At 42.0% G+C, this 26,115-nt stretch overlaps 2 protein-coding genes across 12 annotated transcripts in view; one reads left to right on the forward strand and one right to left on the reverse strand.

Annotated features, from left to right (window-relative positions):
* DDX60 (DExD/H-box helicase 60) overlaps positions 1-14,403 on the forward strand; it is a 46,751-nt gene extending 32,348 nt beyond the window's left edge. For 9 of the 11 annotated variants that reach the window (XM_088659922.1, XM_088659943.1, XM_088659938.1 and 6 more), the window contains 12 exons: positions 923-1,061; positions 1,369-1,521; positions 3,555-3,659; positions 4,423-4,623; positions 5,370-5,474; positions 6,685-6,826; positions 7,160-7,281; positions 8,248-8,395; positions 9,884-10,026; positions 11,621-11,772; positions 12,470-12,532; positions 13,925-14,403. In XM_088659922.1, the coding sequence (XP_088516048.1) occupies positions 923-1,061; positions 1,369-1,521; positions 3,555-3,659; positions 4,423-4,623; positions 5,370-5,474; positions 6,685-6,826; positions 7,160-7,281; positions 8,248-8,395; positions 9,884-10,026; positions 11,621-11,772; positions 12,470-12,532; positions 13,925-14,024 (1,573 nt within the window). In that variant the 3' untranslated portion in view covers positions 14,025-14,403. Of the gene's footprint in view, positions 1-922; positions 1,062-1,368; positions 1,522-3,554; positions 3,660-4,422; positions 4,624-5,369; positions 5,475-6,684; positions 6,827-6,853; positions 7,135-7,159; positions 7,282-8,247; positions 8,396-9,883; positions 10,027-11,620; positions 11,773-12,469; positions 12,533-13,924 lie in introns of those variants that run through there. The other 2 variants (XM_060278687.2, XM_088659962.1) reach the window with 2 other exon arrangements.
* Positions 14,404-17,576: 3,173 nt separating this feature from the next.
* Positions 17,577-26,115, reverse strand: part of ANXA10 (annexin A10) — a 28,974-nt gene continuing 20,435 nt past the window's right edge. Inside the window, exons 10-12 of the mRNA XM_035114017.3 lie at positions 25,975-26,033; positions 19,721-19,843; positions 17,577-17,926 (exon numbers count right to left, since the gene is read on the reverse strand). Coding sequence (XP_034969908.2) covers positions 17,858-17,926; positions 19,721-19,843; positions 25,975-26,033 — 251 coding nt within the window. The 3' untranslated portion in view covers positions 17,577-17,857. The remainder of the gene's footprint in view (positions 17,927-19,720; positions 19,844-25,974; positions 26,034-26,115) is intronic.

Genomic DNA, 26,115 nt, shown 5'->3' on the forward strand with positions numbered 1-26,115 from the left:
TCACATGATGACCTTGATTCCCATGTGCTTCTATGATCCGAGTATAAATCCTCTAAGAAGAAATTTCACACTGAGATGGTTGTGGAGTCATCGCCACTTACCAGGATGGTGAGGGGTCAGGCGGCAGTGAAATCAGGGCCTTGTTGAAGCACCAATAGAATCTGGCACCAATAGAGTCAGCCCTCACCAATGTCCTAACATCAATGCTGCCTCACCTCTCCACTTCCTGTTGTTGCCTGAAATGTAAATGTGAACTAATCTATTAGATTTCAAGTGACCTTTTTTGCATTCCATGGTAAGCCAGAGGAAGTCCTTTAGTTGTGGATGATGGACTGCAGCTTCCATCACCCCTGACTATCAGCCCTGCTGGCTAGGGCTGGTGGCGTTGAACAATATCTGGAGGTCAGCACATAGATTACCCCTACTATAAGCCATAGTTAGTGGCTTGGCATGAATTAGCAAGACATGGACCAGCAGCATGCTAGTGCTTGCTGCCCAGTTACTGTCCCTTCATGTTTTCTCTAGGAGGAGCAGCAAGAAGCTTTGCTCAGCATCATGTCCAAACCTGAGATCATGGTTTCCTTCTGAAAAAAACCCAAAAACCAAACCCACAATGAGAAGAAAATGTTCTGACTGCTTGTTCAAAGGAACCGTGACTTACCATGACTTTTGAAGGCTAGTGGCCCAAATAAATGAGTTCTACATTTGTCTGTATGTCTCTTTCACTCTTGTACACATACATACACGTATTAGGGGTGCCAGATTTTGAAGAGCAAAAAAAGAGGACACATTTGCCGACTTCTGCTGGATCGCTATGATGACTCTACCCATGAAAAAGAGGATGTGTCCTGGGAAAAGAGGACATATGGCAACAGGGAAATGTTGAAAAATTGTTTGGTAATTTATCTGTACTTCTGTGCAGTGACACTAAACAAGTCCGTAACTATGGCAAACAATTAGTTTGGGGAGCTGAGCTTGATATCCTAAGGAAGCAACTGGAGAAGATTTCTGAAACTCCTTCTGACTGCACCTATGCAAATGAACATGCTGTTGATGATGAGGTGAGCTTAAAGCTCTTTAATTTCCAGTATTAAAATAAAAATGACTTTGATCTTCATTAAAAATGAGACATGTAAAATCAAATAGTGTAAAACAGACTACTATGTTCATATTTGTGATGTCCAAAGTATATTTGAGATTATGAAATTGTCTCCAAATTAATGATTAAAAAAATGTAAAATTACATAGGCAAAGGTTTTCTAACGTGTTCAGTTAAAGTCTACTTAAATTTATTTATGCAATCCTAGAAATGACGAGCTGCTTTGAAACATCTACTGTTCTTACATACTAAGATTTTTCTTCCACTAGTCTTTGATCAAGATATTTCATCGATTAAGATACTCGAGAAAGAAGATAGAACTGCAAGCATTGGCTCTAAGAGGCATTGGGTATCATCATTCTGCTTTGGCCGCCAAAGGGAGGCAAATGGTGGAGATGCTTTTCAGAAAGGGATTTCTGCAGGTTTACCAATTTTCAGTTTGTATATAATAATAATAATAATAATAATAATAATTTATAATTTATACCCCACCCATCTGGCCGGGTTCCCCCAGCCACTCTGGGCAGCTTCCAACAAAATATTAAAATACAGAAATCCATCAAACATTAAAAGCTTCCCTAAACAGGGCTGTCTTGAGATGCCTTCTAAAGGTCTGGTAATTGTTATTCTCTTTGACCTCTGGTGGGAGGGCATTCCACAGGGTGGGTGCCACTACCGAGAAGGCCCTCTGCCTGGTTCCCTGTAACTTGGCTTTTCGTAGCGAGGGAACCGCCAGAAGGCCCTCGGTGCTGGACCTCAGTGTCCGGGCAGAACGATGGGGGAGGAGACGCTCCTTCAGGTATACTGGACCGAGGCTGTTTAGGGCTTTAAAGGTCAGCACCAACACTTTGAATTGTGCTCGGAAACATACTGGGAGCCAATGTAGGTCTTTCAGGACCGGTGTTATGTGGTCTCGGCGGCCGCTCCCAGTCACCAGTCTAGCTGCCGCATTCTGGGTTAGTTGTAGTTTCCGGGTCACCTTCAAAGGTAGCCCCATATGTAATCTATGTGTATACATGCCTTGTTAATACTGCCAATCACCTACTATCTCTGTATGCTTCAAAGTTATTTGTCATAGGTTTATTTAAACCTTTTCCTGACCGTTAAAGTCAAGTTAACTTGATTGTAAGCAATGTCAGATTACTTAATAGGCAGAGAAGACACCAACCTATGGGCCCCATGCTTTTTAGGGGTCTTAAGACAACAGATCAAAATAGTATTGTGTAATAAAATGGGTTTATTAAAATGGTTGGTTGGTAAAATAAATAAAAAAGTATTAGGTGATAATTTGCGATGGTCCCCCGAGATTTCGACTGCCCAGGGGCCTCCACAGGGCTTAATCCAGCACTGATTGTAAATCCAGGGATGGCGTGTTGATCCTAATATTCTTCCCTTGTTAAACTGGCTACAATAGCTGCCCTACTGAAGTGTAGGGAACTGGCAGAAAAAGGAATGAGTGACAGCTGAATGGGGAGGTAGGGGGTTGACTGGCATAACTTACCTTTTCTCCTTCCCACCACTTAGGCCTCATTTAAAATTGTTGATGTCTTTAAAGGGATGACCAGCGTTATATTTAATAACTGGCCTGCTAATTTTGATTTTGCTCTATACAAGTTATATACTTGGGTCTTCATTCTTTCATGGTAATACTGACATTATCTGATGTTAAATTTCAGGCTGGTGGGTGGAGGTGGTTTTATGGAAGGAAAGCACTTAATATTTTGGGTGCTTTGAAAAGAGACTCTGCTCTTCCTCCAGCCTCTGTGGTTTTATGGCCAACTTGTATGAACATGGCATAGAGTGCAGACGTGTCCTTGGGTCAGTTCCCCTTAATATTTCCATGGGTCTTAGGGGGCTATGAGAAATGGAAAACAAGTTGAGGCTTTTCAAAAATAACATGCTTGATACCCTAGACCACAGAGAGTGATGCTTTCTTGATTGCACTTTATTAAGAAAATATACAGTGGTACCTCGACTTATGAATTTAATCCATTCCGAACGGACCTCCGCATCCAAAATGGCGGACGGAACTCTGTTCGTAACTCGAAACATTCACAAGTCGAGTCATTCGTAAGTTGAAGTACCTTACAAAGTACCACTGTATACAAGTGTACCCTGTAGGACTTTGATAAAAGGTGGACTAGAATCTGAATCTAACTAAATATCAGCAAACCCCAGTAACTGGAGTTCAGATTCTGCCAGTATTTTTCAGTATGCTTCTTTATTAATATCTCCCCCTTCCACACCCAGCGCCCCCCAAAAAACCTTTTTATGTAGCTCTGCATTGTGTTGCATGGATAAGCATTATTATGGTCTTAACACTGATAGTTGATGTTAACTACCATCCTTTAAAACAATGAAGGCAGCACCCTTACACCAAAATACTTGGGAGCAAGTCTCATTAAGCTGAATAGGACTTACTTGCATTGCCACTGGTTGTTTCTTCTTCTTTTAGGTGGTGACTGCCACAGGAACCTTGGCTTTGGGAATCAACATGCCATGTAAATCTGTTGTTTTTGTACAGAATTCTGTATATTTGGATGCTCTGAACTATAGGCAGGTAATGAGATTAATCTTTAGGACTAGTCAAAAGGTCATGGCTGTTTTTGGAGAGTGGAATGGGTGGAGAGTCCAGTATGAATCCACAACTAATGCATTATTATTATTGCATCAATGACCCACAAACACGCAGAGATCAATATGGAAGGATATTTAGTCTCAGTGCAACATTTACAGAACTCAGCTATAAGTAGCACTGAATTGGCTTAGCTTATCATTGGCTCTGGCTGCACTTACTGCTGGTTTCCCTATTCCCTGCCCCTAGCCCTCTCAGTGGGTACTAGCCACTACTACCCGTGTCTCCATGTTGCAGTTCTGATCCAAATCAGGCCTCCTGTGCTGGCTTTGTGTTAAAAAACAACACTGTTTCCAAGAGCAGACTTGCATGACTAAAGTCATCTGTAGTTTAGTCTCAGATGTATTGGGTATGGAGGACCTTTAGGAAACTGAGACTTTAGGTCTTGCAGGTAAAGTGAATTGACTCAAGTTTGTTTCACTCCTGCCCTCACAGACACAGCACTGAAGGGAAATTGATGCCCACAAGTATAGACCATAAAGCGTTATCATTCAACCCCTGGGATTTGCTAGGAATGACTTTGCCTCTTCTCTCCCCATCCCTCTATCTATCTATCTGATAAAGAAAAAAAGAGCATGTTTGTCATTCAATATGGATAGCTTCTCTGCTACAGTCTTAAATGCTTTGATTTCAAAATTTGCTCGATTATTTACTTCGGCGATTTCTGACTTTGATTGCTTCTTCATAGATGTCTGGGCGCGCTGGGCGACGAGGTCAAGACTTTTTGGGTGATGTCTTTTTCTATGACATTCCATTGCCTAAAATACAGAAGCTAATTAAATCCAATGTACCTGAACTTCGAGGACAGTTTCCTTTGAGTATTTCTCTGATACTGAGACTCCTGCTGTTGGCTTCAAAAGCAGATGATAAAGTGGATGCAAAAGCTAAGGTAATCCTTGGAAACAATCCTTATATAATGGAGGCTGCAATCCTATACCCACCCAATGGGACTGAACACATTGGGTTTTACTTCTGGTAGACATAGGATTGCACTGGAAAACAATGTATGACTCCTTCCGAGCTTAATTTAACAAGGTGTTCCTAAATGTGTCTACTTAGAAATAACTCCCAGTGACTTCAGTAAGAGTAAATACCTAGGAAAGTGTTACAAATTGCAGCCTAAATTTAACATCTAATTTCCTGATAATGTTCTAACCGGTGCATTTTGTTACACATTTTCAAAACTCATTCTGCAAGTTAAAGAAAAACACTGAATGCTAATGCTCAATGTTTTTGTTTATTTTTCATGGTATGGAAGATACATTTTAAGAAAACTATTGTTACATTAGTAAACAACAAATACCTTGTCCCGATGTAATGTCATGCTATGTAATAAAGTTTTAGTTGATTACTCTAAAAGGTCAGGCCACATTTTCCCATGAGCGTTGGGTAGATGCCTACCACAGTCTGAACAATTTACTGTATGCATTCAATAAACATTTGCTATATGTTAGAAAAGGAATAGGGATTGTGTTTGCCCTTTGCTGCGCTGGCCTGACATGTTAATTTCTCAGCCAGTTCCTTTGACCATACTCTGGTATATCAAGAATCAATGTTAAGCCCAGTGCCAGTTTTGTAACAAACCTTTCAACCAGCTGCAATGGAAATGTATTAATCCATTTTCCCTTCCCAAAGGTCCTGTCATTACTGAAGCATTCCCTTCTAGCCTTCAAACAACCAAGGGCCGTCAAGATGTTAAAGTTGTATTTTTTGTTTTCATTACAGTTTCTTGTGAAGGAGGTAAGTTTCCAAGTCTTCTTATTTAATCAAGTGGGTCTTGGCTTTTATGGAGTACTACACTTTGGTGTGCAGAGTCCTTTGTTGATATAGCCTTGTTTTTGTAGAGCTGAAAAATGATTACTTCACCATCCTGAAGGTGATAAAACCATGTGGGTGTGTAATGTTTTGTCAATGTTCAGATGTGTTGTATCTTTTGGTAGGGGATGGCAAGCAAGGCCGGAGGCCTTCCTCTTCCTTTCAGGGAAAGATGTAGTTTTGTTTCTGCCCATGATTGTGGTAGCAGAGTACTTATCCACCTCTCAGATGCCACCAGGAGATGACAGCCATTTTATATAATAATAATAATAATAATAATAATAATAATAATAATAATAATAATAATTTATTTATACCCCGCCCATCTGGCTGGGTTTCCCCAGCCACTCTGGGTGGCTTCCAACAGAAAAAATAAAATAATCGATTAAACAGGGCTGCCTTCTGATGTCTTCTAAAAACCTGGTAGCTGTTTTTCTCTTTGACATCTGATGGGAGGGCCTTCCACAGGCCGGGTGCCACTACCGAGAAGGCCCTCTGCCTGGTTCCCTGCAACTTGGCTTCTCGTAATGAGGGAACCGCCAGAAGGCCCTCGGTACTGGACCTCAGTGTCCAGGCAGAACGAGGGGGGTAGAGATGCTCCTCTTTTCTCCCCAATAATTCACCTGAACTAACACAATGCAGTATCATTCCAAACTCTTTTGGGAATAGAAAAATGGTGGCTTCCAAGAGCTCAAGCATTGCTGTGCCTCCACCAACAACTATATTTTCCCTTGTTCAAAAATAGGAAAAAATGTCCCACACCAAAATGATTCAACCCTGCTCCCTGAAATACATTCCCACCAAGTTTAATGGATCAACCCCCCCCATCCTCCCACCAAAATTCCTGAAAAAAGTTAGAAGTTTTCATTCTGGCCCAGATTTATAAACAGTAAGTTTAGAAGATTTGTGCTTAGTACTTCAGTACTCAAAACAGTGCGTGAATGTGCTCTGGAACAAATTGAGGCCCAACTCTTAATCTTCTGTGACCACTGTAATATGGTTATCCTGCACAAACATGAGTTTCTATTTTCAGCTCCCAAGTTTACACCATGACTAAAATAAGAATGTATTTTGCAATTTTCTCATGAGTTAGGGTGGAAATCATCTGAATACATACAGTGTTTTCTTACTTTAGGGATATGTGGATCGGGAAGGCAATACTACAGGATTTACTGGACTTGTGACTCATTTGCACTATCATGAACCTTCCAATATTGTACTAGTTGATTTTCTCGTGAAAGGCTTATTCCATAAGCTGTGTCAACGAAGCAAGAAAGGTATGTTTACATGGGCACAGAGAAAGAGCACCAATTGCTTCTTTCTCTGCTTTGCTTTTGAATGGGCAGAGAGATTTACTCTATTCAATCCTGTTTTGGAGACCACTTCCGCTTCAGGTTGGGGGAGTGAGGAAGGCCTTGCCTTGTCAATGTTCATAAGTGTAACTAATAGATGAAGACCAAACCAACAGAGATCCTAATTTGACCAGGAGGCTGTTTCCCCCCCCATCTCCTCCACACCTGTGGGCAGGTAAAGTCACAGATGCAAATAAGCATTAAGAGTGCACTCCCGAAGGATTAATTTGTAATAATGTGGATTTCTGTACCAAACAGGACCACAAGCTTTCTCTCAGGATGTGATGGAAAAACTGGTGCTAGTATTAGCACATCTTTTTGGAAGAAGGCGGATACCAGCTGTTGTCCTTAATTCTGGAAGGACGTTTTACCAATCAAAGGTAAGATCAAAAGCTTGTTTATTTGCCACTGAAAATGTGGGGAAGGACATTGGCCGCCTTTGTTCAGAAGGTACAAAGATGAGCGGATGATGCAAAAGATTGAGATAATGATGTGATTTAAAGAAACCCCAGTAACTACTGATCAAAGGTTGAACAGAAGAATCCACATGCTGTTTAATTCTCTTTGGAAACTGCTCTCCTCCCTTGCATTTTTTGATTCTATGTGGACAATTTGAATGATAAATTAAGTTTATACTATGGAAGTAAGGCATAAAGATACACGTAAGCACCTTTTGTATTGCACAGTACTCTTAATTCTGTGACATAGATTGGATTATGAGATAAATTTTGCAGCAATACAGCCGAAGTCACTAGAGCCCTCTTGGTGATCTAGATACAGTGGTACCTCTATTTACGAATTTAATGCGTTCCGAACGCACATTCGTAAGTCGAAAAAAATTGTAAGTCGAATCCCAAAGGAATGCATTGGGAGAAAAAATTCGTAGGTCGAAGCAACCCTATCTAAAAATTCGTAAGTAGAAAAAATCCTAAGTAGAAACATTCGTAAGTAGATTCCTTCAGTAGCACCTTAAAGACCAACTAAGTTTTTATTTTGGTATGAGCTTTCGTGTGCATGCACACTTCTTCAGATACCAAATTTTCTTCAGATACCAAATTTTCTTCAGATACCAAATTTTCGTGCATGCACACGAAAGCTCATACCAAAATAAAAACTTAGTTGGTCTTTAAAGGTACTACTGAAGGAATTTTTTTATTTTACTTCGACCCAGACCAACACGGCTACCTACCTGTAACCATTCGTAAGTAGAGTTATTCGTAAGTAGAGGTACCACTGTATTGTATTCTGTGGTCCTTGTTTTTTTAAATAAATTTTCTGATTAAAAGCTTTAAATCAGGCTTGACAATTATTATTTATCTCTCAAGCAACTATTCTGTTGTCTTTAGGTGTTTCTTGAGGATCTCCCTGAAGATTTTGCTGCTGCTTTGGATGAGTACAACTCCAAAATAGAAGAGAATTTTGGACAGTTTCTGCAGATAGTTTCCACCATGGCTGATATGCAGCAAGAATATAAACTTCCACTTTCAGAACTTGGTAAGCAGGCATTATTTGAATTTCATTGAAATACAAACTCTGCAGTTCTGAAGCCTTTAGGAATCAAAGGTCCATTGGGAGAGCTCCACTGGTTGAGCAGCCTTGTGATCCCAGAGGAGTCCCTGGGAAGCTACATGGGCTTAGAAATGCAACTTGTGGCGGGTTGCAAGAAGTACAGTTTGAAAGGTGGCATGCTGGAGGTAGATTGGGCAGAAGAAAGGTAGGAATGGAGGCATGGGTAGGCAGTGGGTGGATATGTGATTGCTTCAAGTACACATCTTTTGGCTTAGATTCAATAGGGACAAAAAAGAGCACAAGGATGTATGGTCACATCTAGAGATGTAAAATTTCCAGAAATTTTGAAGCTTGGGAAAAAACGAAAAATTTTGGGAAAATTGAAAAAAATGCTATATTAGCACTTCTTTTTTTCTTTTCCAGATTCAAAGTCATTCTGTTACTTTAGAAACATAAAATATAACTATGGACAATTTTAATGGGCATAGAATTATCACAACTAGCATATTAAAAATATAGTTTATCCAAACTATTATTACAAACAGAATTTACTTTTAAAATAATATTTATTTGTATTTGTAACAAATGGAGCAACATCTCCTGAACTGTTTACTAGTTTATGTGGAACAACAACAAAAAGACCTCCACAAAACAATTTTTAAAAATCCAGAAGTAACAATTATTCATATTTCCTCTCAACAGTATTTAAAAAAACATTATCATAAAAAGAACTGAAGAAGGAAGTGGGAATAAATTTCAATGAATGGGCATGAAATTTAATCAGAATAATTTTCTGAGCTGTAATGATCAGTATCAGTTTCAGTCTCTGCTTCTGCATCTATCTACTCTGTTGTGTCTGTCATTATCACAGTTATTATGGACTTCTAAAAACTGAAGTTTTGCTCAGATTGAAACAACCTTCTCTACCCTTTCACAGAACCAATGCATACTACACGCATGCAAAAACAAAACTGAAACCTTTTTCTTTTCTGGTGACAACAGCACCTCCTAAAGGAAGAAATGTATCCTGTTCTTGCATTGGAGAGTTCAGTTTGTAACCTGGGACTTACTTGTCCTCACAGAAATTAGAATAATCTGATACATACATATTTTTTAAAAATGATATACAAATTATTTGAACCCCTTATCTTAAGATATTTTATTCATCATGTTAAAATAAAACATTCCATAATCTATTTTTCATTTTTTTCATTTTTTCCAATTTTTCAGAAAAAAACAAGGCTTCAGGAAAAAAACAGGGAAAACCCGTCTTTTTGGGGGGATTTTTTCTGGTTTTTTCCCCGGGCCTTCACATCTCTAGTCACATCTAATGGGAGATCTGAGGACTTCAATCATCAAGTATATATAAAGTATAAATATATGTTTTCTATATTTATGCTCATTCCTCTATCATCCAATTATAATAGAGTTGTGCACCCATTGATAAATTCACATTTTTAATCATTTTGTTAGAGTTTTCAAGTAAAGAACCACCTGACTCACCGCTTGCATCTCACCTAATGAGCTGTGATGAAGGAAGGACAGCAGTTTCACCGTTTGTGTGCCTGTCAGGAAATACAGAATTTGATTTACTGCACACAGGGACTGTCAACAATGTAAGTGGTAAAGATTATAAAGTGTAAACTGGAGGTTTGATGAACGATTTCAAGAGCATATAGTAATACTAATAATAATACTACTAATACATTTATTATTTAGACACCACCCATCTGGCTGGGTTTCCCCAGCCACTCTGCGCGGCTTACAGCATATATTAAAAAAAATGATGGGAGAGCGTTCCACAGGATGGGCACCACTACTGAGAAGGCCCTCTGCCTGGTTCCCTGTAACCTCACTTCTTGCAGTGAGAGAAGCGCCATAAGGCCCTTGGAGCTTGGACCTCAGTGTCCGGGCTGAGCGATGGGGGTGGAGACATTCCTTCAGGTATATTGGGCAGAGGCTGTTTAGGGCTTTAAAGGTCAGCACCAAAACTTTGAATTGTGCTTGGAAACGTACTGGGAGCCAATGTACTGTAGGTCTTTCAGGACCAGTGTTATATGGTCTCTGTGGCCATTTGCCATCATCAGTCTAGCTGCCGCATTCTAGATTAGTTGCAGTTTACGAGTCATCTTCAAAGTAGCCCCATGTAGAGTGCATTGCAGTAGTCCAAGCGGAAGATAACCAGATCATGCAACACTCTAGTCTAGTTGCACCAGGAAGTGATCTGACCATGGCAATTATTTTGTTTCACTTTAAGTAAAGATCATCCACGTCCATAGAGGTGGACACCTGATCTAAGCAATGTCTGCGGCTATGGGTTGGGCCAAACTTATTCAGGGGCAGTCCCATGGAGGCCATGCTTTCCATGAAGTCTTGAGCAGCCCCTGGTAAGGTTGTGTTGGCATGGATGTTAACATCTACCATGACCTGAAGCACCTCATGCAAGGAATCCTTTGTGCAGTGAGGAGGTTGGTACACTAAAAGGAATCCTGTACTTCCCCTATTGCCCAGCTTCCAGAACATGCACTCAGAAAACTGGGTCTTCCCAATAGGACACCTGGCACAAGCTAATGGCTTCCTAAAGATCACTGCACACCCACCCACACCCGCCCACATGATGTGGGTTGCTGTGAGTAAGAGAAACCTGGCGGCAAGCAGCAGCAAGAACAGGCCCATCGGCCATGTCCAACCAAGTCTCTGTTACACACGCCAGGTCAATTCCACCATCCACGATCAAGTCATGAATGGCAGCAGTCTTGTGAATCATTTGACCTGGCATTACACAGCAGCACCAAAATGGAAATACTGTATGAAAATAAGTTCATGGATGATAGATTATTTTGTGCTTGTGTGTCCCCTGTTTTCTAAAGGCACAAATTCATAAACAATTCCCAGAGTTACCCAAGAACAAGAAATGGATTGTTGAACCACCATGGGAATTGTAGGTCTGTGAGAGGAATAGGGGTCTCCTAACAGCTCTCAGCTCTCTTAACCAGCTACCGTTCCCAGGATTCTTGGGACCACAATGGTGGTTAATGTGGTTTCATGGTGCTTTAAGTGTATACTGCAGATGTGGCCTTAAATGCAACCATTCTCCCCTTAAGCACATGAAACTTGCCCTTGGGATCTCATCTGAGTTCAGGGCAGCTTTAGGGGTTGCTCAGTAACTGAGTAGTATGAAAAAGGGACGCTGCTCTACTGTTTCTGCAGGTCATACTGCGCACAATAGGCATTAGTGATGCAAACATCCCAGTCCTCTATTCAAAGATATGTGATAATCAGGGAAGAATGATTCCACTTAATGCATATGTGCTCGACTTCTATAAACATGGATCTCTGACAGCAATGGCACAGGATAACAGGTGGGTGCTTTCTTTCTTTCTTTCTTTCTTTCTTTCTTTCTTTCTTTCTTTCTTTCTTTCTTTCTTTCTTTCTTTCTTTCTTAAATTTCTATACCACTCTTCATCTGAGGGTGGTTTAACATATAAAAACACAAAAATGCATAACATAGTAACAAACAAGAAAAGTACCCACGCCCCCAAGTTTAAAAGGCCATAGATGGTTCAATTAGCCAAAAGCCTATGAGAAGAGGAATGATTTTCCTGGCGCTTAAAGATATGTAAATAAGGCAAACCTTCCTGGGGAGAGGATTCCACAAGTGGGGAGGCACCACAGAAAAGACCCCTTCTCATGTTGCTGTCCTACAAACCTCTCGGGGAGAAATCTTTTGAGAAACGGCAAGTAAGAGGAATCACGATAGATATTTATAAAATTAAGCATGGAACGGAGAAAGTGAATAGAGAAAAGTTTCTTTCCCTTTCTCATAACATTAGAACTCGTGGACATCCAACGAAGCTGAATGTGGGAAGATTCAGGACAGATAAAATACTTCACACACTAGCTAAATTGTAGAACTCACACGCACAGGAGAAAGTGATCGCCACCAACTTTGATGGCTTTAAAAGAGAATTAGACTAATACTTGGAGAATAAGGCTATTAAGAACAAGAAAAGTACATGAAATATAACACTGCTAACCTACTTTTCCTTTCAATTTTAGTATACATGAAGGAGAAGCCTATGCTTTATTGAAGGACTTTGGCCTTGCTCTTAAAGCCATCAGGTATGCCAGTGATTTTCAGTCAGTGTGCCCTCTTTCCTTCCCTCCCTCCTCTGATGCCCTCTTGCATCTCTGCCTTCCGAAAGCTTGCACAGCTGTTTGTTTCAGCAGCCCTGGCTACAAGCTCCCTAGGTGAATGGTGCTTCTGGGGCTGGCCAGGGGGTGGTTTCCAGGCCCCTGTGGGCAGTGGGAGGAGGCACCTCTCGTTGGGGGCAGGGGGGCAGCTCAGAGATCAGGAGGGGCAGCTGCTGCTTCCCAGAGGACTCCCAAGGAGAGGGGAGGAGGCTGAGGGAACACTCCACAAGCGAGAGTGTTCGAAAAGGAGTGAAGGGCTGCCAGCTCTGCAGGCAAGGGGTGACAAAGCTGGGCTCCTGAGCCCCACGAGGGTGCCACAGAAAGAATGTAGTTGGTCAAGGGAGATGTGGACCCCAAAAGGTTGAAAACCTCTGAGGTATGCAATGAAGTCTTGCTTGTTTACTCTTGTTCTTTAGAACAATTTAACAGAGGTCAGTAGACGGATACCTATCATACCTGGGTTGGCACCAGGTCCGTCCGTCCCCCCCCCCCCCGCTGGACTGCTGACATGAACATATACTGTTATACAGTGGGACCTTGACTTACGAGCTCCTTGACATCCGACGTTTTCGACTTACGAGCGGAAAAAGTGGCCGCGCACTTACGATTTTTCCGACATCCGAATGGAAAACCCGTTCGCGGCTAGATGCAGTTTCCTCGACTTACGAATTTTTCTGTTTCCAATGCATTCCTATGGGAAACCGCTTTTCCTATGGGAAACTCAACTTACAAAGTTTTCAACCTACGAGTGTGCATTCGGAACGGATTAAATTAGTAAATCGAGTTCCCACTGTATATCTTTCCAACTTGCCTCACAAAAATATACTTTGCTCTTTCTGTGCCCACATCCCCAAATTTCCCCTCATGGTGCCTCCACTGTTGCTATAGGTGTAGAGAGTAGTCTGGGTGACTTTATATGCCCATCATTCTCAAACATATCCAACCAGTTTTTACATGGTAAACCATGTTTTGAACATCAAGAGTCAGATCTTAGGGGCAACAAAAAAAAAAAAAATTATTTTATTTTAGATAGATGCTGAATTCAGGTAAACCAAAAAGAAACACAGGACTGGCCCAATCATGTAGCAGGACTTCAACAAGCACCATGGGGGGAATCAAGGCCAGAACTGATAGCTGAATGCTGCATGAATACTTTTCAAAATATTACGCCTAGCGTAATGGTGGATAGTTTCGTGTGGGCTCTACTTCAGGCACAAAAATGTTACGAAATACAACAAAGCAGCTTTCAGGGTTGAAGGTGTATAACACCCCCTCCTCCTCGCAAAAGCATTTTATTGTTTATTCTGCTTCTCATTCCAGTGTCTCTTTGCGTGAACTTTGCGACAAAGAGGATGATAACGTCGTGTGCGCCTTTGAACAATTAAGTCTGAACTACTGGCAGAAACTGAACGTTGTGTAACTGGAATAATGCCTGCACCAAAAATATGATGCTTTGTAAGAAGGGATAACAGTTTGCAGTTGTATCAAATTTACATTCTACATTGGCTGAATGGATATGTAGTATCTGTTTGATTAGGGGTGCTGTCATTTAAAATTTTTACATTTTAAATTGGTTGAATGAATATGTAGTATCTGTTTGATAGGTTAGCATGCCTATTTTTAAATGACTACACAGGGAGGGGTAGTTGAAGACACACCTCTTTGCCCTGACTTTTAACACCTGAGAAGTATATTGTTAGGCCACATTATATGTTTTTAAATTAGTTTTGTAATTATTGTAACCTATTCTGGCACCTTATGGTGAAGGGAAGATGAATAAATAAATAATGCTTGTTTTAGTTCTTGGGGGTTTTGTTTTTGCCTGTTTGTATAGAATTAGGGACAATTTAAATCCTAACAAATAAGTCAACAAGCAACAAAGTAAACTCCCTTTGATGAGTTTCACCAACCCTCCATGTCTGCAATTTGGGAAGGATATTGAAAACTCCCCAAATTATACAATGTGTGATACAATTCTGGGAGATATAAGCAGGATCATGGCTTTGTTGAAGCATGAATTTATGGAGCTTATTAAGAATAGATACTGCTAATATATAGTGAACTGATGAAAAAGATTTTGCTGCCCTACTATTAACACGTCTGGTTTATCTTTGTGTGTGAGAGAAGCAAAACAAGAATTGTCCAACAATGACACGTTGTGATTCTTAGGCTGCAATCCTTTGCACATATCCTGTGAACACAATAAAAAAAAAATCCTTCCAGTAGCACCTTAGAGACCAACTAAGTTTGCCATTGGTATGAGCTTTCATGTGCATGAACACTTACACGGCAGACCTACCTGTAACTAAACCTGTGAACACAGTGGGACTTCTGAATAAACAGGTATCGGTTTGTCCTGCCATGCTGTTGTTGATAGTGTAATGAGTTAGGAGTTAGTCTAAATGGGTGTTGGGGGGGGGAGTCTGTTTTCCAATCATGTGATTCTGAACCCTGTGAGATTGATTATTGCAGAAAAAGGGACTACTGTACCATAATGGTCAGACCAACTTGTTTGCTAAGTCAATAGCTTCGCCTGCTCTGTTAAGTATCTGCTTTGTAACAGGGGCGTAGCCAGGATCAAAACTAGGGGGGGGGGGCAAGCCATGGTCATTCAGGGGCGGGGCCAAGGGAGGGGAGGGGCCACGAAGTGGGAATGTGGGCGGGGCTAAAGGGCCAGCGGGCCTGATGATATCGTGGCGGCGGCAGCAGCAGCCACCTTGTGCTTCTGGGGCTGGCAGCGTTGGCGGCTACCCTGCTTGGCTGGAGAGGACGGGAGGGTCGGGCAGGCAAGAGGGGGTGGCAGGGCGGGCAAGGCAAGGCACGGCCGCAGCCAAGATGGCTCCAAGGCGTTGCTGCATATCAGCATAATATTTCAACCATGGTTCAAGCCCCACCTTAGGAAAAAAATCCTGCATTGCAGGGGGTTGGACTAGATGACCCTTGTGGTCCCTTCCGACTACAATTCTATGATTCTATTGATATATTACCATAGCATATGCATCATTCTGCTTTCTTGAATTGTCCTACTCCTAGGCATAGCAGCCAACTCCTAGAGGCCTAGGTGCCTCCCCCCCCCAAATTACTGGTAAATACCGTATTTGAAAGTCATCCCCCCATGTTGATGGGCTTTCTATGTGGGGCTTATCTCCCCCCCCCATATTTTATTAAGGATGGAAGAGGGAGGGAAGGAAGGAAGACATAGAGAGGGATAACTCATATTTGTGGGTGCCTCTGGGTGACGCTGTGATGCTGGAACTCTGCATGTACAGGAGCCTTGTAAGCAGCTTTCTCTCTGCTTGATTTACAGCAGGCACGTCCAACAGGTAGATTGTGATCTACCAGTAGATCACTGGATGTCTGTGGTAGATCACTGGTAGGTCACTGGCACCCCTAAAAAAAAAGCTCACCCAAAATTTTCCTCCTCCCTAAAAAAACTAAACAAAGCCCTAAACAAAAAATGGGCCTCCCTCCCTCCTAAAAGAAGCTCAACAAGTTTGACCTAAACCCAAAAAAAACAGGGCTTCCCTTCCTTAAAAAAAACTCAACAGCTTTGACCTGAACCCTCCAAAAGGGGGTAGATCACCCCCCAATTTTAAACTCTGTGAGTAGATCAGAGTCTCTTGGGAGGTGGCCACCCCTGATTTACAGTATACAGATGCAGGAGGAGGGGCAGACTGGGACACCACTGCTTTTTATAAACATCACTGTGTCTGTCAAAGCTACAGCCCCCCCTTTCTTATTCACTTCCTTTTAGCCTTGCAGAGCCACCTTAGTCAAATTGAATCCTCTGAGTCTGCACCCTCATTAAATAGAACTCTTAATGCTCCTGAATGCTCATTAACAACTCCCACTTAAGAACAATAGGGTGAAATGGTCAGCTATCGAATCTTGCCTGGGGATATATGCTCCATTGTCTTAACTGCTTAACTACTGGTAGCCACTTTGCTTTATTTATTTGATGTGTTTTTGTTACAGCTGTGTTCCCCCCCCCAGCACGCGGAGACTTAGCTGCTCTTGCTAAAGCAAAGCCCTTTCCACTTCAGTTTTTGGAGGGGAAAAGTGCTGGTTATGGTCTGTAAAATACATTAATTTTTTGCTTCTAGGGGGGGGGCAGCTGCCCCCTCCTGCCCCCCTGCCTACGCCCATGCTTTGTAATGTAAATTAAGGCAATGGGGTACACAGAAGCAAATGGCTGTAGACCCTCCTAAGGTAGAAGGTAAGCAGGAGAGGAAGTTTGTGTCTGAAAGAGAACAAAGGACAGACCGTCTTGGGATTGGGGCAAAAAAAAAAGATGCCTGACTTGCTACCGGTACCTATACTTGATCCAGAGCCATGTCATTGAAGAGCCTCCCTAAAAAATGAATGTGGGAGAGCAGGATTTGTAGGAGTATTGTGGTAGCAGAGTACTTATCCACCTCTCAGATGCCACCAGGAGATGACAGCCATTTTATATAATAATAATAATAATAATAATAATAATAATAATAATAATAATAATAATAATTTATTATTTATACCCCGCCCATCTGGCCGGGTCTCCCCAGCCACTCTGGGCGGCTTCCAATAGAAGAATAAAACACAATAATTTATTAAACATTAAAAGCCTCCCTGAACAGGGCTGCCTTCAGATGTCTTCTAAAAGTCTGGTAGTTGTTTTCCTTTTTGACATCTGTTGGGAGGGCGTTCCACAGGGCAGGCGCCATCACCGAGAAGGCCCTCTGCCTAGTTCCCTGCAACTTGGCTTCTCGCAACGAGGGAACCGCCAGAAGGCCCTCGGCGCTGGACCTCAGTGTCCGGGCAGAATGATGGAGGTGGAGACTCTCCTTCAGGTATACTGGACCGAGGCATATTAATGCTTGAGGCTCCAGTAACCTTCATTCCAAAGAAACCAAACCCAAGTTATATGCTGCAATCCCCGAGATTTCTTTCTTATGGCTTGGAGACTGGGACGTACTTAACAGTATGAAACACATTTGCATGGAAAAGAATCATATGGATTTTATTAGAGTCTACTTTGAAGAAAGTTTGTAAAATGCAATATATTAATAGCGAAATATTCATTCTTTTAAAAAACATGGTAAGGGAAAATCTACATTTGTTTTTAAAAAGTTTAGAAAAGAATAGGCATTGAACAGATCACACTGGGAAGTATTTTACAGTAGTACACAGAGAAATAAGGAGTACAGCTTGAATCTCTCATTTAAAGCATTTCCATCCCTAAACGTTTTCATTTTTAACATAGTTTTCTTCCTTCTAATAATCTTCAGCATCACCTGCACAGATGGCAAGTAAAGCACTCTCATAATGTCCGGAGGAAAAATGCTGCAAGATAAATAAATATTTATTAAATACTACACACTTTTTTAAAAAAATCAGCAATAGCAACCTTGTTGCTTTCTGCAAGAATTCAATCACTTTTTAAAGGGCAGAGCTGCTGATAGGAGTTTCTGAACTTGGCATATGTAGGGCAGATATAACCAAGAGGAATGGAGTTTGAGGATAGTCTTCATACACTTGCAGGACAGAGAAGCAAAAGACAGAGGTGATCTTCAGTTGCTGCTGTGTCTGTTCTTTCTCAGTGAAACTCCTGTTTGGCCTAGCAGTGTCATAGGCAGGTTGAGGAAGTGCCACAGCAACACGGGAGATTGTTTCCACACTTGTTATTTTTGGTTTGGATTCAATATTGTACTGTACCAGCAAATTCATGCTGTGCAATTGTGGTTCATTGGCAGGTCTTATGCAACAAATCTGCTTCCTCAAAAGACTGGACTTTTGTGATATGGGAATTGATGGGAAAATACTCCAGAAATTGGGGGACAACACTTTCTTAGACATAACCTCCCAGCAAACAAGTCGGACCAAGAGCTCATCAAATAGCCAATGACTAATTTCTGCAAATAAACTTACTGTAATAAACAGGTCACCTGGAAGTGCCTTGGGTGGGCATGCCCCCAGTCTTATGGTATTTCATCCCTGCGTCCTGCCTCCATTGTTTTGGCTTGGCCATCCAGAAGGATAAACCAACCATTGTTGTTTGTGGTTGGCTTATATTTGGGCCTTAGAATGAAAACCAGGTTATGGATTCTTCACCACCTAATACAACAAACACCACCATCTGAAGGCACACACACACACACACACACACACACACACACACACACACACACACACACAAACAACATTCTAGGACAGGTTCTTAGCCCGTCTTGGTACATTGTATTTGCTCTGTCTGAAAAGTGGCACGGGTACATGAATAAACACTGTGTGTAATTGGAACTTCATCATTTTTGCCAGGGATCATTATCAGTTAACTACATATTTTTACTCTCATAGTTTCTGTGCCAAAAAGCTTTGCTATGCATACGGTATGGTTCATATTTGCAATTCAGTGGGTTTTGGGGGGGACTGGTTGCAAAGTTTGGGGCCATAGTCTCTGATCTACTTTGAGGGAATCTTCTGTAGGCTCCTCAACTAACTTGAGATCTTGAATAAGATAACTAATTGAACATACTGGATAAGGTTAAAGAGTTGCTAGTTGTTGCATTCTAAAGGTGGAATCTCTAATATCACTTGGGGAGCCTAGCAGTGTGTTCTTTGATTTCTCCTGGTGTAAAATTGGTTGCACTGAGTAAAATAAAATATATTAAACTCTATTTTGAAGAAACTATATTTTGATGAAATATAGTTTAATGTCACAAATAAGGAGTACACTGGGTTGCGCTTTGGAGTACCGTAACAGCATTGCTGTCAATGTTTTTGGTGGGTTTTTTTATTCATGGAAATGACACCAACTGTGTTAAGTTAAGCAGACAGCCTGTTTTGGCTTCCAAGAAGATCAGGGCAAGCATGAAACAGACATACAATATGAACAAGGGTAGTACCACTGGACATCTTTCAGAGATGTAGTGCATCTTACTAGTAGTAACTGTAAGCATGGTGCAAATAGTTAAGAGGAACAGGATTTAATCCATTAGGAAACAAGAAGTTGGTTGGTCCATTCAGAGGCAATTGCTTTCTGTGTTCTTGATAGCTGAGGATATGCATGGATGTCTAAAACGATTGCTGTCTTTTATTTTAATGTCTAAAAATTATTACAGTCAACCCAAAAATACTTACTTTGATATCATGGAACAGTGATTTTCCATATCTCTCTTTATAACGTTGTCTTATGTTCAGCAGGTCTATTTCACTTCTGGCAACCAGTATGCGTATAACTGTTTTGTTATGGAATCCTAACTCCTGAAAGGGGACAGGAGACATTTGACTGTTTTAGATGTCATATATGGAGAGAGAGGGGGGGAGGGGGCATTGAAGCAGGTTTGTTTTGGATAATAAATTAGGATGAATGGTCATGGAATACAGCTGTGAGAAACGCTGAGAGTAATAAATTTTTATTGTACAGACTGTGCCGCACTCTGCATGCTAAGGAGTTAAAGAAAAGGAGAATAAGAACCTCTCTCTCTTAACAACACAATCTTGTGTATGTCTACTCAGTAAATCCCACTGAGTTAAATCGATTTTATTTCCAAGTAAGTGCGTATAGAATTACAGGCTAAGTTGCATTTATATATTTATTTTGCTTTGGGACAATGAGACATTCAAGAAAATGCGGGTTTGTAATAGTAGAAAATCCCTGAGTGACTGCTGAATGATTTTTGTTGATACTTCAGTAATTGCCTATTTGTTTAGTTAGTACAACAAACAACTTAAATCAGCCCATATAAGGAGTACCCAGATACTTGACTAGTAAAACATGATGTTTATGGAACAATGGTGACATCTAGAGGACACAGTATTCTGAACTGCACTTAGCTGGCCAGTATGTCTTTCCCATATGGCAAAATAAATTTGCCCATTATTTATGAAGGGGCTTTTTTTTTGCCAGGAGGAAGCAGTGATAAGGGAATAAAATAACTATTTGTAGGTTTGATTTTTATGATGAAGAGCTTAGAAAAATCTTGCACACTGTTAAGTTTTTTTACAGGAAAAATCATATGCACAGTTATATTGTGTCAGATACCTCTGAAATTGCAATTGCCTAGTAGTGTATATGCATTTGTAAGTTCTTTTTAATATGGTCCAAAATGTCATTTGTTTGCTGCACCATTGAGCATATGAACACAGAACATCTGTGCTAATGTGACTATTGGATGCTATATGAATGCAACTGAGAAAACCCTTGAAAATCTGTGTCACTGGTCCTCTCTTGCCCTTCAAGGACTATGCCTGAAAAATACTTTATAGGCCCCAGTTGCCTCCTCATTACTCCACATTCTAATGCATGGGCTAAGAAGCACTTTAAAAGATGCTATAGTAGAGATCTGAGAAGTCTCTCAATCATGGGAGTGTATGAGTCAGATTTACTCTGCAATTTACTTTAATTGGGATACAGCTGTGTAACTTCTCACCGTTGTACTTTTTCCTGCCTATTCTTTGCAGGGGGTGTGCAAATGTTAATTTTAACAGCTCACTTGAAGATCTAACTTGAACAGTAAACTGGAGAAGAGGAGAACAGCAACTCTGAATTCGGAAATATATGCAAATTGCTGCCTTGTCGGCATTTTAAAATGCCTTTCGGCATCTGTGGCCCATAGATCTCAGGAAGTTGCAAGGAATCTGGCCATGAAGCGTACCTAGTTTTTTTCTGAGCAAGTCACTGTCTCTTATTATAACCTATTACAAAGGATATTTGTGAGGATACACGTGTGGGGCATATTGTAATCCACCTTGAACATTTATTTAGGGAATTTGGGGACGTTTTTAATGTTTACTGCTGTATCATGTTTTTAATATCCGGTTGGGAGCCACCCAGAGTGGGTGGGGTATAAAAAAATATATGTTGTTGTTGTTGTTGAAAAAATATAGAGGCCTCACTATTAACATATAAAGTGGTGTAAATGTCCTCCTCCCATGATACTGGGTGAGGGGATGAAACAGTTCATTCTCCCCACCTGTACAGTATATTCTGTTTTGTTCAAGCAATTTTCTTCCATCTCATACTGGAAGTGAGTGATTACAGGTAGGTAGCCGTGTTGGTCTGGATCGAAGTAAAATAAAAAAATTCCTTCAGTAGCACCTTAAAGACCAACTAAGTTTTTATTTTGGTATGAGCTTTCGTGTGCATGCACACTTCTTCAGTGAGTGAGTCAGGGAGAAGATTGCTCATACATTAGATGACAGTGAGTTCAAGTGAGGGAAGGGACAAGTTTTACCTTCCTTCACCCACACACTCCTTTTTGTGTTAAAAACACCCAGACAAGCCTTGCTTTATATGTGAACACAAATCAAGTACAAGCAGCTGTCCTCAAGTGTGTCACTTTACTATCTAGCTGTCCTCTGGGAGAAAGAGGGACAAACTATACTTTGCTGTCAGTCCTTCTCCCCAAAGGTCCTTGTGCAAATTCCTCAATAATTACTTGAGGAAGCAATGCTTCTTCTCGGGAAATTAAATTGAATAGATGTTTAAAAATAAAACAGGTGAATTGAGTTGATCTGCTGGTGGGAAAGGCCCCACCCTGCTCCTTGAAATCTCAAGAAGCAACTCTTCTCAACCCTGCTGATCAACTCTCAAAAGAAAGTAGGGAGTTCCTTGTGACGTCTATTCAGAAATTACAATGGACACTATTTGGAAGTAAGAGCTTTTTGAAACGGTGGGCCAGGGGCGTAGCCAGGATCAAAACTAGGGGGGGGGGCAAGCCAAGGTCGTTCAGGGGCGGGGCCAAGGCACGGGAGGGGAGGGGCCACGAAGTGGGAATGTGGGCGGGGCTACAGGGCCAGCAGGCCCGATGACATTGTGGCGGCGGCGGCAGCGGCCACCTTGTGCTTCTGGGGCTGGCGAGAGGGGGTGGCTACCCTGCTTGGCTGGAGAGGATGGGAGGGTTGGGCAGGCGAGAGGGGGTGGCAGGGCAGGCGAGGGCGAGGCAAGGCACGGCCGCAGCCACGGCGGCTCCGAGGCGTTGCTGCATATCAGCATAATATTTCAACCATGTCGTGGGTTCAAGCCCCACCTTAGGAAAAAATTCCTGCATTGCAGGGGGTTGGACTAGATGACCCTTGTGGTCCCTTCCGACTACAATTCTATGATTCTATTGATATATTGCCATAGCATATGCATCATTCTGCTTTCTTTAATTGTCCTAGACATAGCAGCCAACTCCTAGAGGCCTAGGTGCCTCCCCCCCCCCCCCAATTACTGGTAAATACCGTATTTGAAAGAGTCACCCCCCATGTTGATGGGCTTTCTATGTGGGGCTTATCTCCCTCCCCCGTATTTTATTAAGGATGGAAGAGGGAGGGAAGGAAGGAAGAAATAGAGAGAGGGATAACTCATATTTGTGGGTGTCTCTGGGTGACGCTGTGATGCTGGAACTCTGCAGCAAGAGGACGGGAGGGTCGGGCAGGCGAGAGGGGGTGGCAGGGCGGGCGAGGGCGAGGCAAGGCATGGCTGCAGTCACGACAGCTCCGAGGCATTGCTGCATATCAGCATAATATTTCAACCATGTCGTGGGTTCAAGCCCCACCTTAGGAAAAAATTCCTGCATTGCAGGGGGTTGGACTAGATGACCCTTGTGGTCCCTTCCGACTACAATTCTATGATTCTATTGATATATTACCATAGCATATGCATCATTCTGCTTTCTTGAATTGTCCTACTCCTAGACATAGCAGCCAACTCCTAGAGGCCTAGGTGCCTCTCCCACCCCCACCCCCAATTACTGGTAAATACCATATTTGAAAGAATCATCCCCCCATGTTGATGGGCTTTCTATGTGGGGCTTATCTGCCCCCCCCCCGTATTTTATTAAGGATGGAAGAGGGAGGGAAGGAAGGAAGGAAGAAATAGAGAGAGGGATAACTCATATTTGTGGGTGCCTCTGGGTGACGCTGTGATGCTGGAACTCTGCAGCAAGAGGAAGATACCGGTACGCCTGTACAGGAGCCTTGTAAGCAGCTTTCTCTCTGCTTGATTTACAGCAGGCACGTCCAACAGGTAGATTGTGATCTACCAGTAGATCACTGGATGTCTGTGGTAGATCACTGGTAGGTCACTGGCACCCCTAAAAAAAGCTCACCCAAAATTTTCCTCCTCCCTAAAAAAAGTTGAACTATGACCTGAAGCCCTAAACAAAAATGGGCCTCCCTCCCTCCTAAAAGAAGCTCAACAAGTTTGACCTAAACCCCCCAAAACAGGGCTTCCCTTCCTTAAAAAAACTCAACAGCTTTGACCTGAACCCCCCAAAAGGGGGTAGATCACTCCCAGTTTTAAACTCTGTGAGTAGATCAGAGTCTCTTGGGAGGTGGCCACCCCTGATTTACAGTATACAGATGCAGGAGGAGGGGCAGACTGGAACACCTGTGCTTTTTATAAACATCACTGTGTCTGTCAAAGCTACAGCCCCCCCTTTCTTATTCACTTCCTTTTAGCCTTGCAGAGCCACCTTAGTCAAATTGAATCCTCTGCACCCTCATTAAATCGTCAATAGAACTATTAATGTGATTCCTGAATGCTCATTAACAACTCCCACTTAAGAACAATAGGGTGAAGTGGTCAGCTATCGAAACTTGCCTGGAGATATCTGCTCCATTGTCTTAACTGCTTAACTACTGGTAGCCACTTTGCTTTATTTATTTGATGTGTTTTTGTTACAGCTGTTTCCCCCCCCCAGCAAGCGGAGACTTAGCTACTCTTGCTAAAGCAAAGCCCTTTCCACTTCAGTTTTTGGAGGGGAAAAGTGCTGGTTATGGTCTGTAAAATACATTAATTTTTTGCTTCTATGGGGGGGGCAACTGCCCCCCCTGCCCCCCCTGTCTACACCCATGCGGTGGGCTCACTTTCCTGCAACAAGCCTAGTCCGGAGTTAAGTGCTACCTGGCCAATGAAATATGCAGTATTTAGGGTTCTTTGATGTGTATAGGGGCTTATCCCCTTGCCACATGCTGGAACTTTAGCTGTTCTGAATGCAAATGAAGTTTATATAGAAAATAATAGATCTGAAAGTGTCCAGGTTATTTTTCAAACCACAGAGCAGACGATTTATTGCACGATGACACCTCCTCGATTGTAATTTCAGGTTTGTACACCAGAGGGAGTGTCAGTCCACACTGAACAGTGCCGTTTCAACTGATGGTAAAGATTTGTTTTCAGTTGAAGATGCATATAGAATCACAGAATTGTAGAGTTGGAAGGAACCCCAAGGGTCATCTAGTCCAACCCCCTATAGCTATTTAAGCTTTGCTTAAAAATTTCTGGTGGAGAGTCCACCAGTTTCTCACACTGGCATTTGTCCACTGGGAGGGCAGTTTAGAGTAGAATCGCATTCTACTCTATGGAAAATTTCTGGTGCAGTCACTTTTTGACACCAGCTCTAACATCTCTACCAATGTTGCCTTGTTTAAATAGCATGGCCATTAAGGCTCCTTTCCTCATTACTCATGTGAAGGGCTAAAAGTCTGCCTTTAGCACTGCCCCTGTTGTCACCTGGCTCCCTCTACCTTCTCACCTATTCAGGGAAATAATCTGCAGCAGGTTCTTCCAGGCGTCTATGATGTATGAATAGAGAAGGTTCCCCACTTCACATGTTTACCCTGAGCATATGCGATGCTGGAAAGAACTGCACTTCAACGAGGGGGTTGGTTAAATGTACAGTCCCATATTCCCAGATGTAAAAGGTAAAAAGGTAAAAGACCTCTGGATGGTTAAGTCCAGTCAAAGGTGACTATAGGGTTGCAGCACTCATCTCACTTTCATGCCAAGGGAGCCGCCGTTTGTCCACAGACAGCTTTCTGGGTCATGTGGCCAGCATGACTAAACCTCTTCTGGTGCAACAGAACACTGTGATGAGTGCTTGAGCACATGGAAACGCTGTTAACCTTTCCGTCCCAGTGGTACCTATTTATCTACTTGCATTGGTGTGCTTTCGAACTGCTAGGTTGGCAGAAGCAGTGGGAGCTCACCCTGTCTTGCGGATTTGAACCACCGACCTTCCGATCAGCAAGCCCAGGAGGCTCAGTGGTTTGGACCACAGCGCCACCCGCTCCCAGATGAAGTGCCATAAATGTTCATAAATGTACGGTGTGGATGCCACCTATGTCCCACGAAACTTATTTCTGAGTAGAAACATTTAGCATTGGGTTGTAAACCTGGCAGTGATTTGTATCCCGCATCATTTTTGAAAAAGTGTTGCATTTGCATTTGTCACTACATCAAGTGGATTCTTTGGGATTTGCGATTAACATGATTATGAGAAAGCCCTAAAGCTAGCAAGCAGCACTTCAAAACTGAGGATTACAACTCCTTTAGAGGAGAATGGGGGCCACGTACAAACAAAACAATAGCAAAATTGTGCTTCTCAAATTACGCAAATACTCACGTGAATCGCATTGTAAAGTCTATATGCAAAATAGGAAGCTTTGTCTCTGACACACAGAACTGAGGGGGAAATCAGACAACAATGTTACAAACTTAAAAATTAAAACAAATTTGACATTAATAATTATTAGTTGTGCCTTGG

The sequence above is a fragment of the Zootoca vivipara genome, chromosome Z1 (assembly GCF_965207765.1).
Source record: "Zootoca vivipara chromosome Z1, rZooViv2.hap1.1, whole genome shotgun sequence".
Classification (NCBI taxonomy): Eukaryota; Metazoa; Chordata; class Lepidosauria; order Squamata; family Lacertidae; genus Zootoca; species Zootoca vivipara.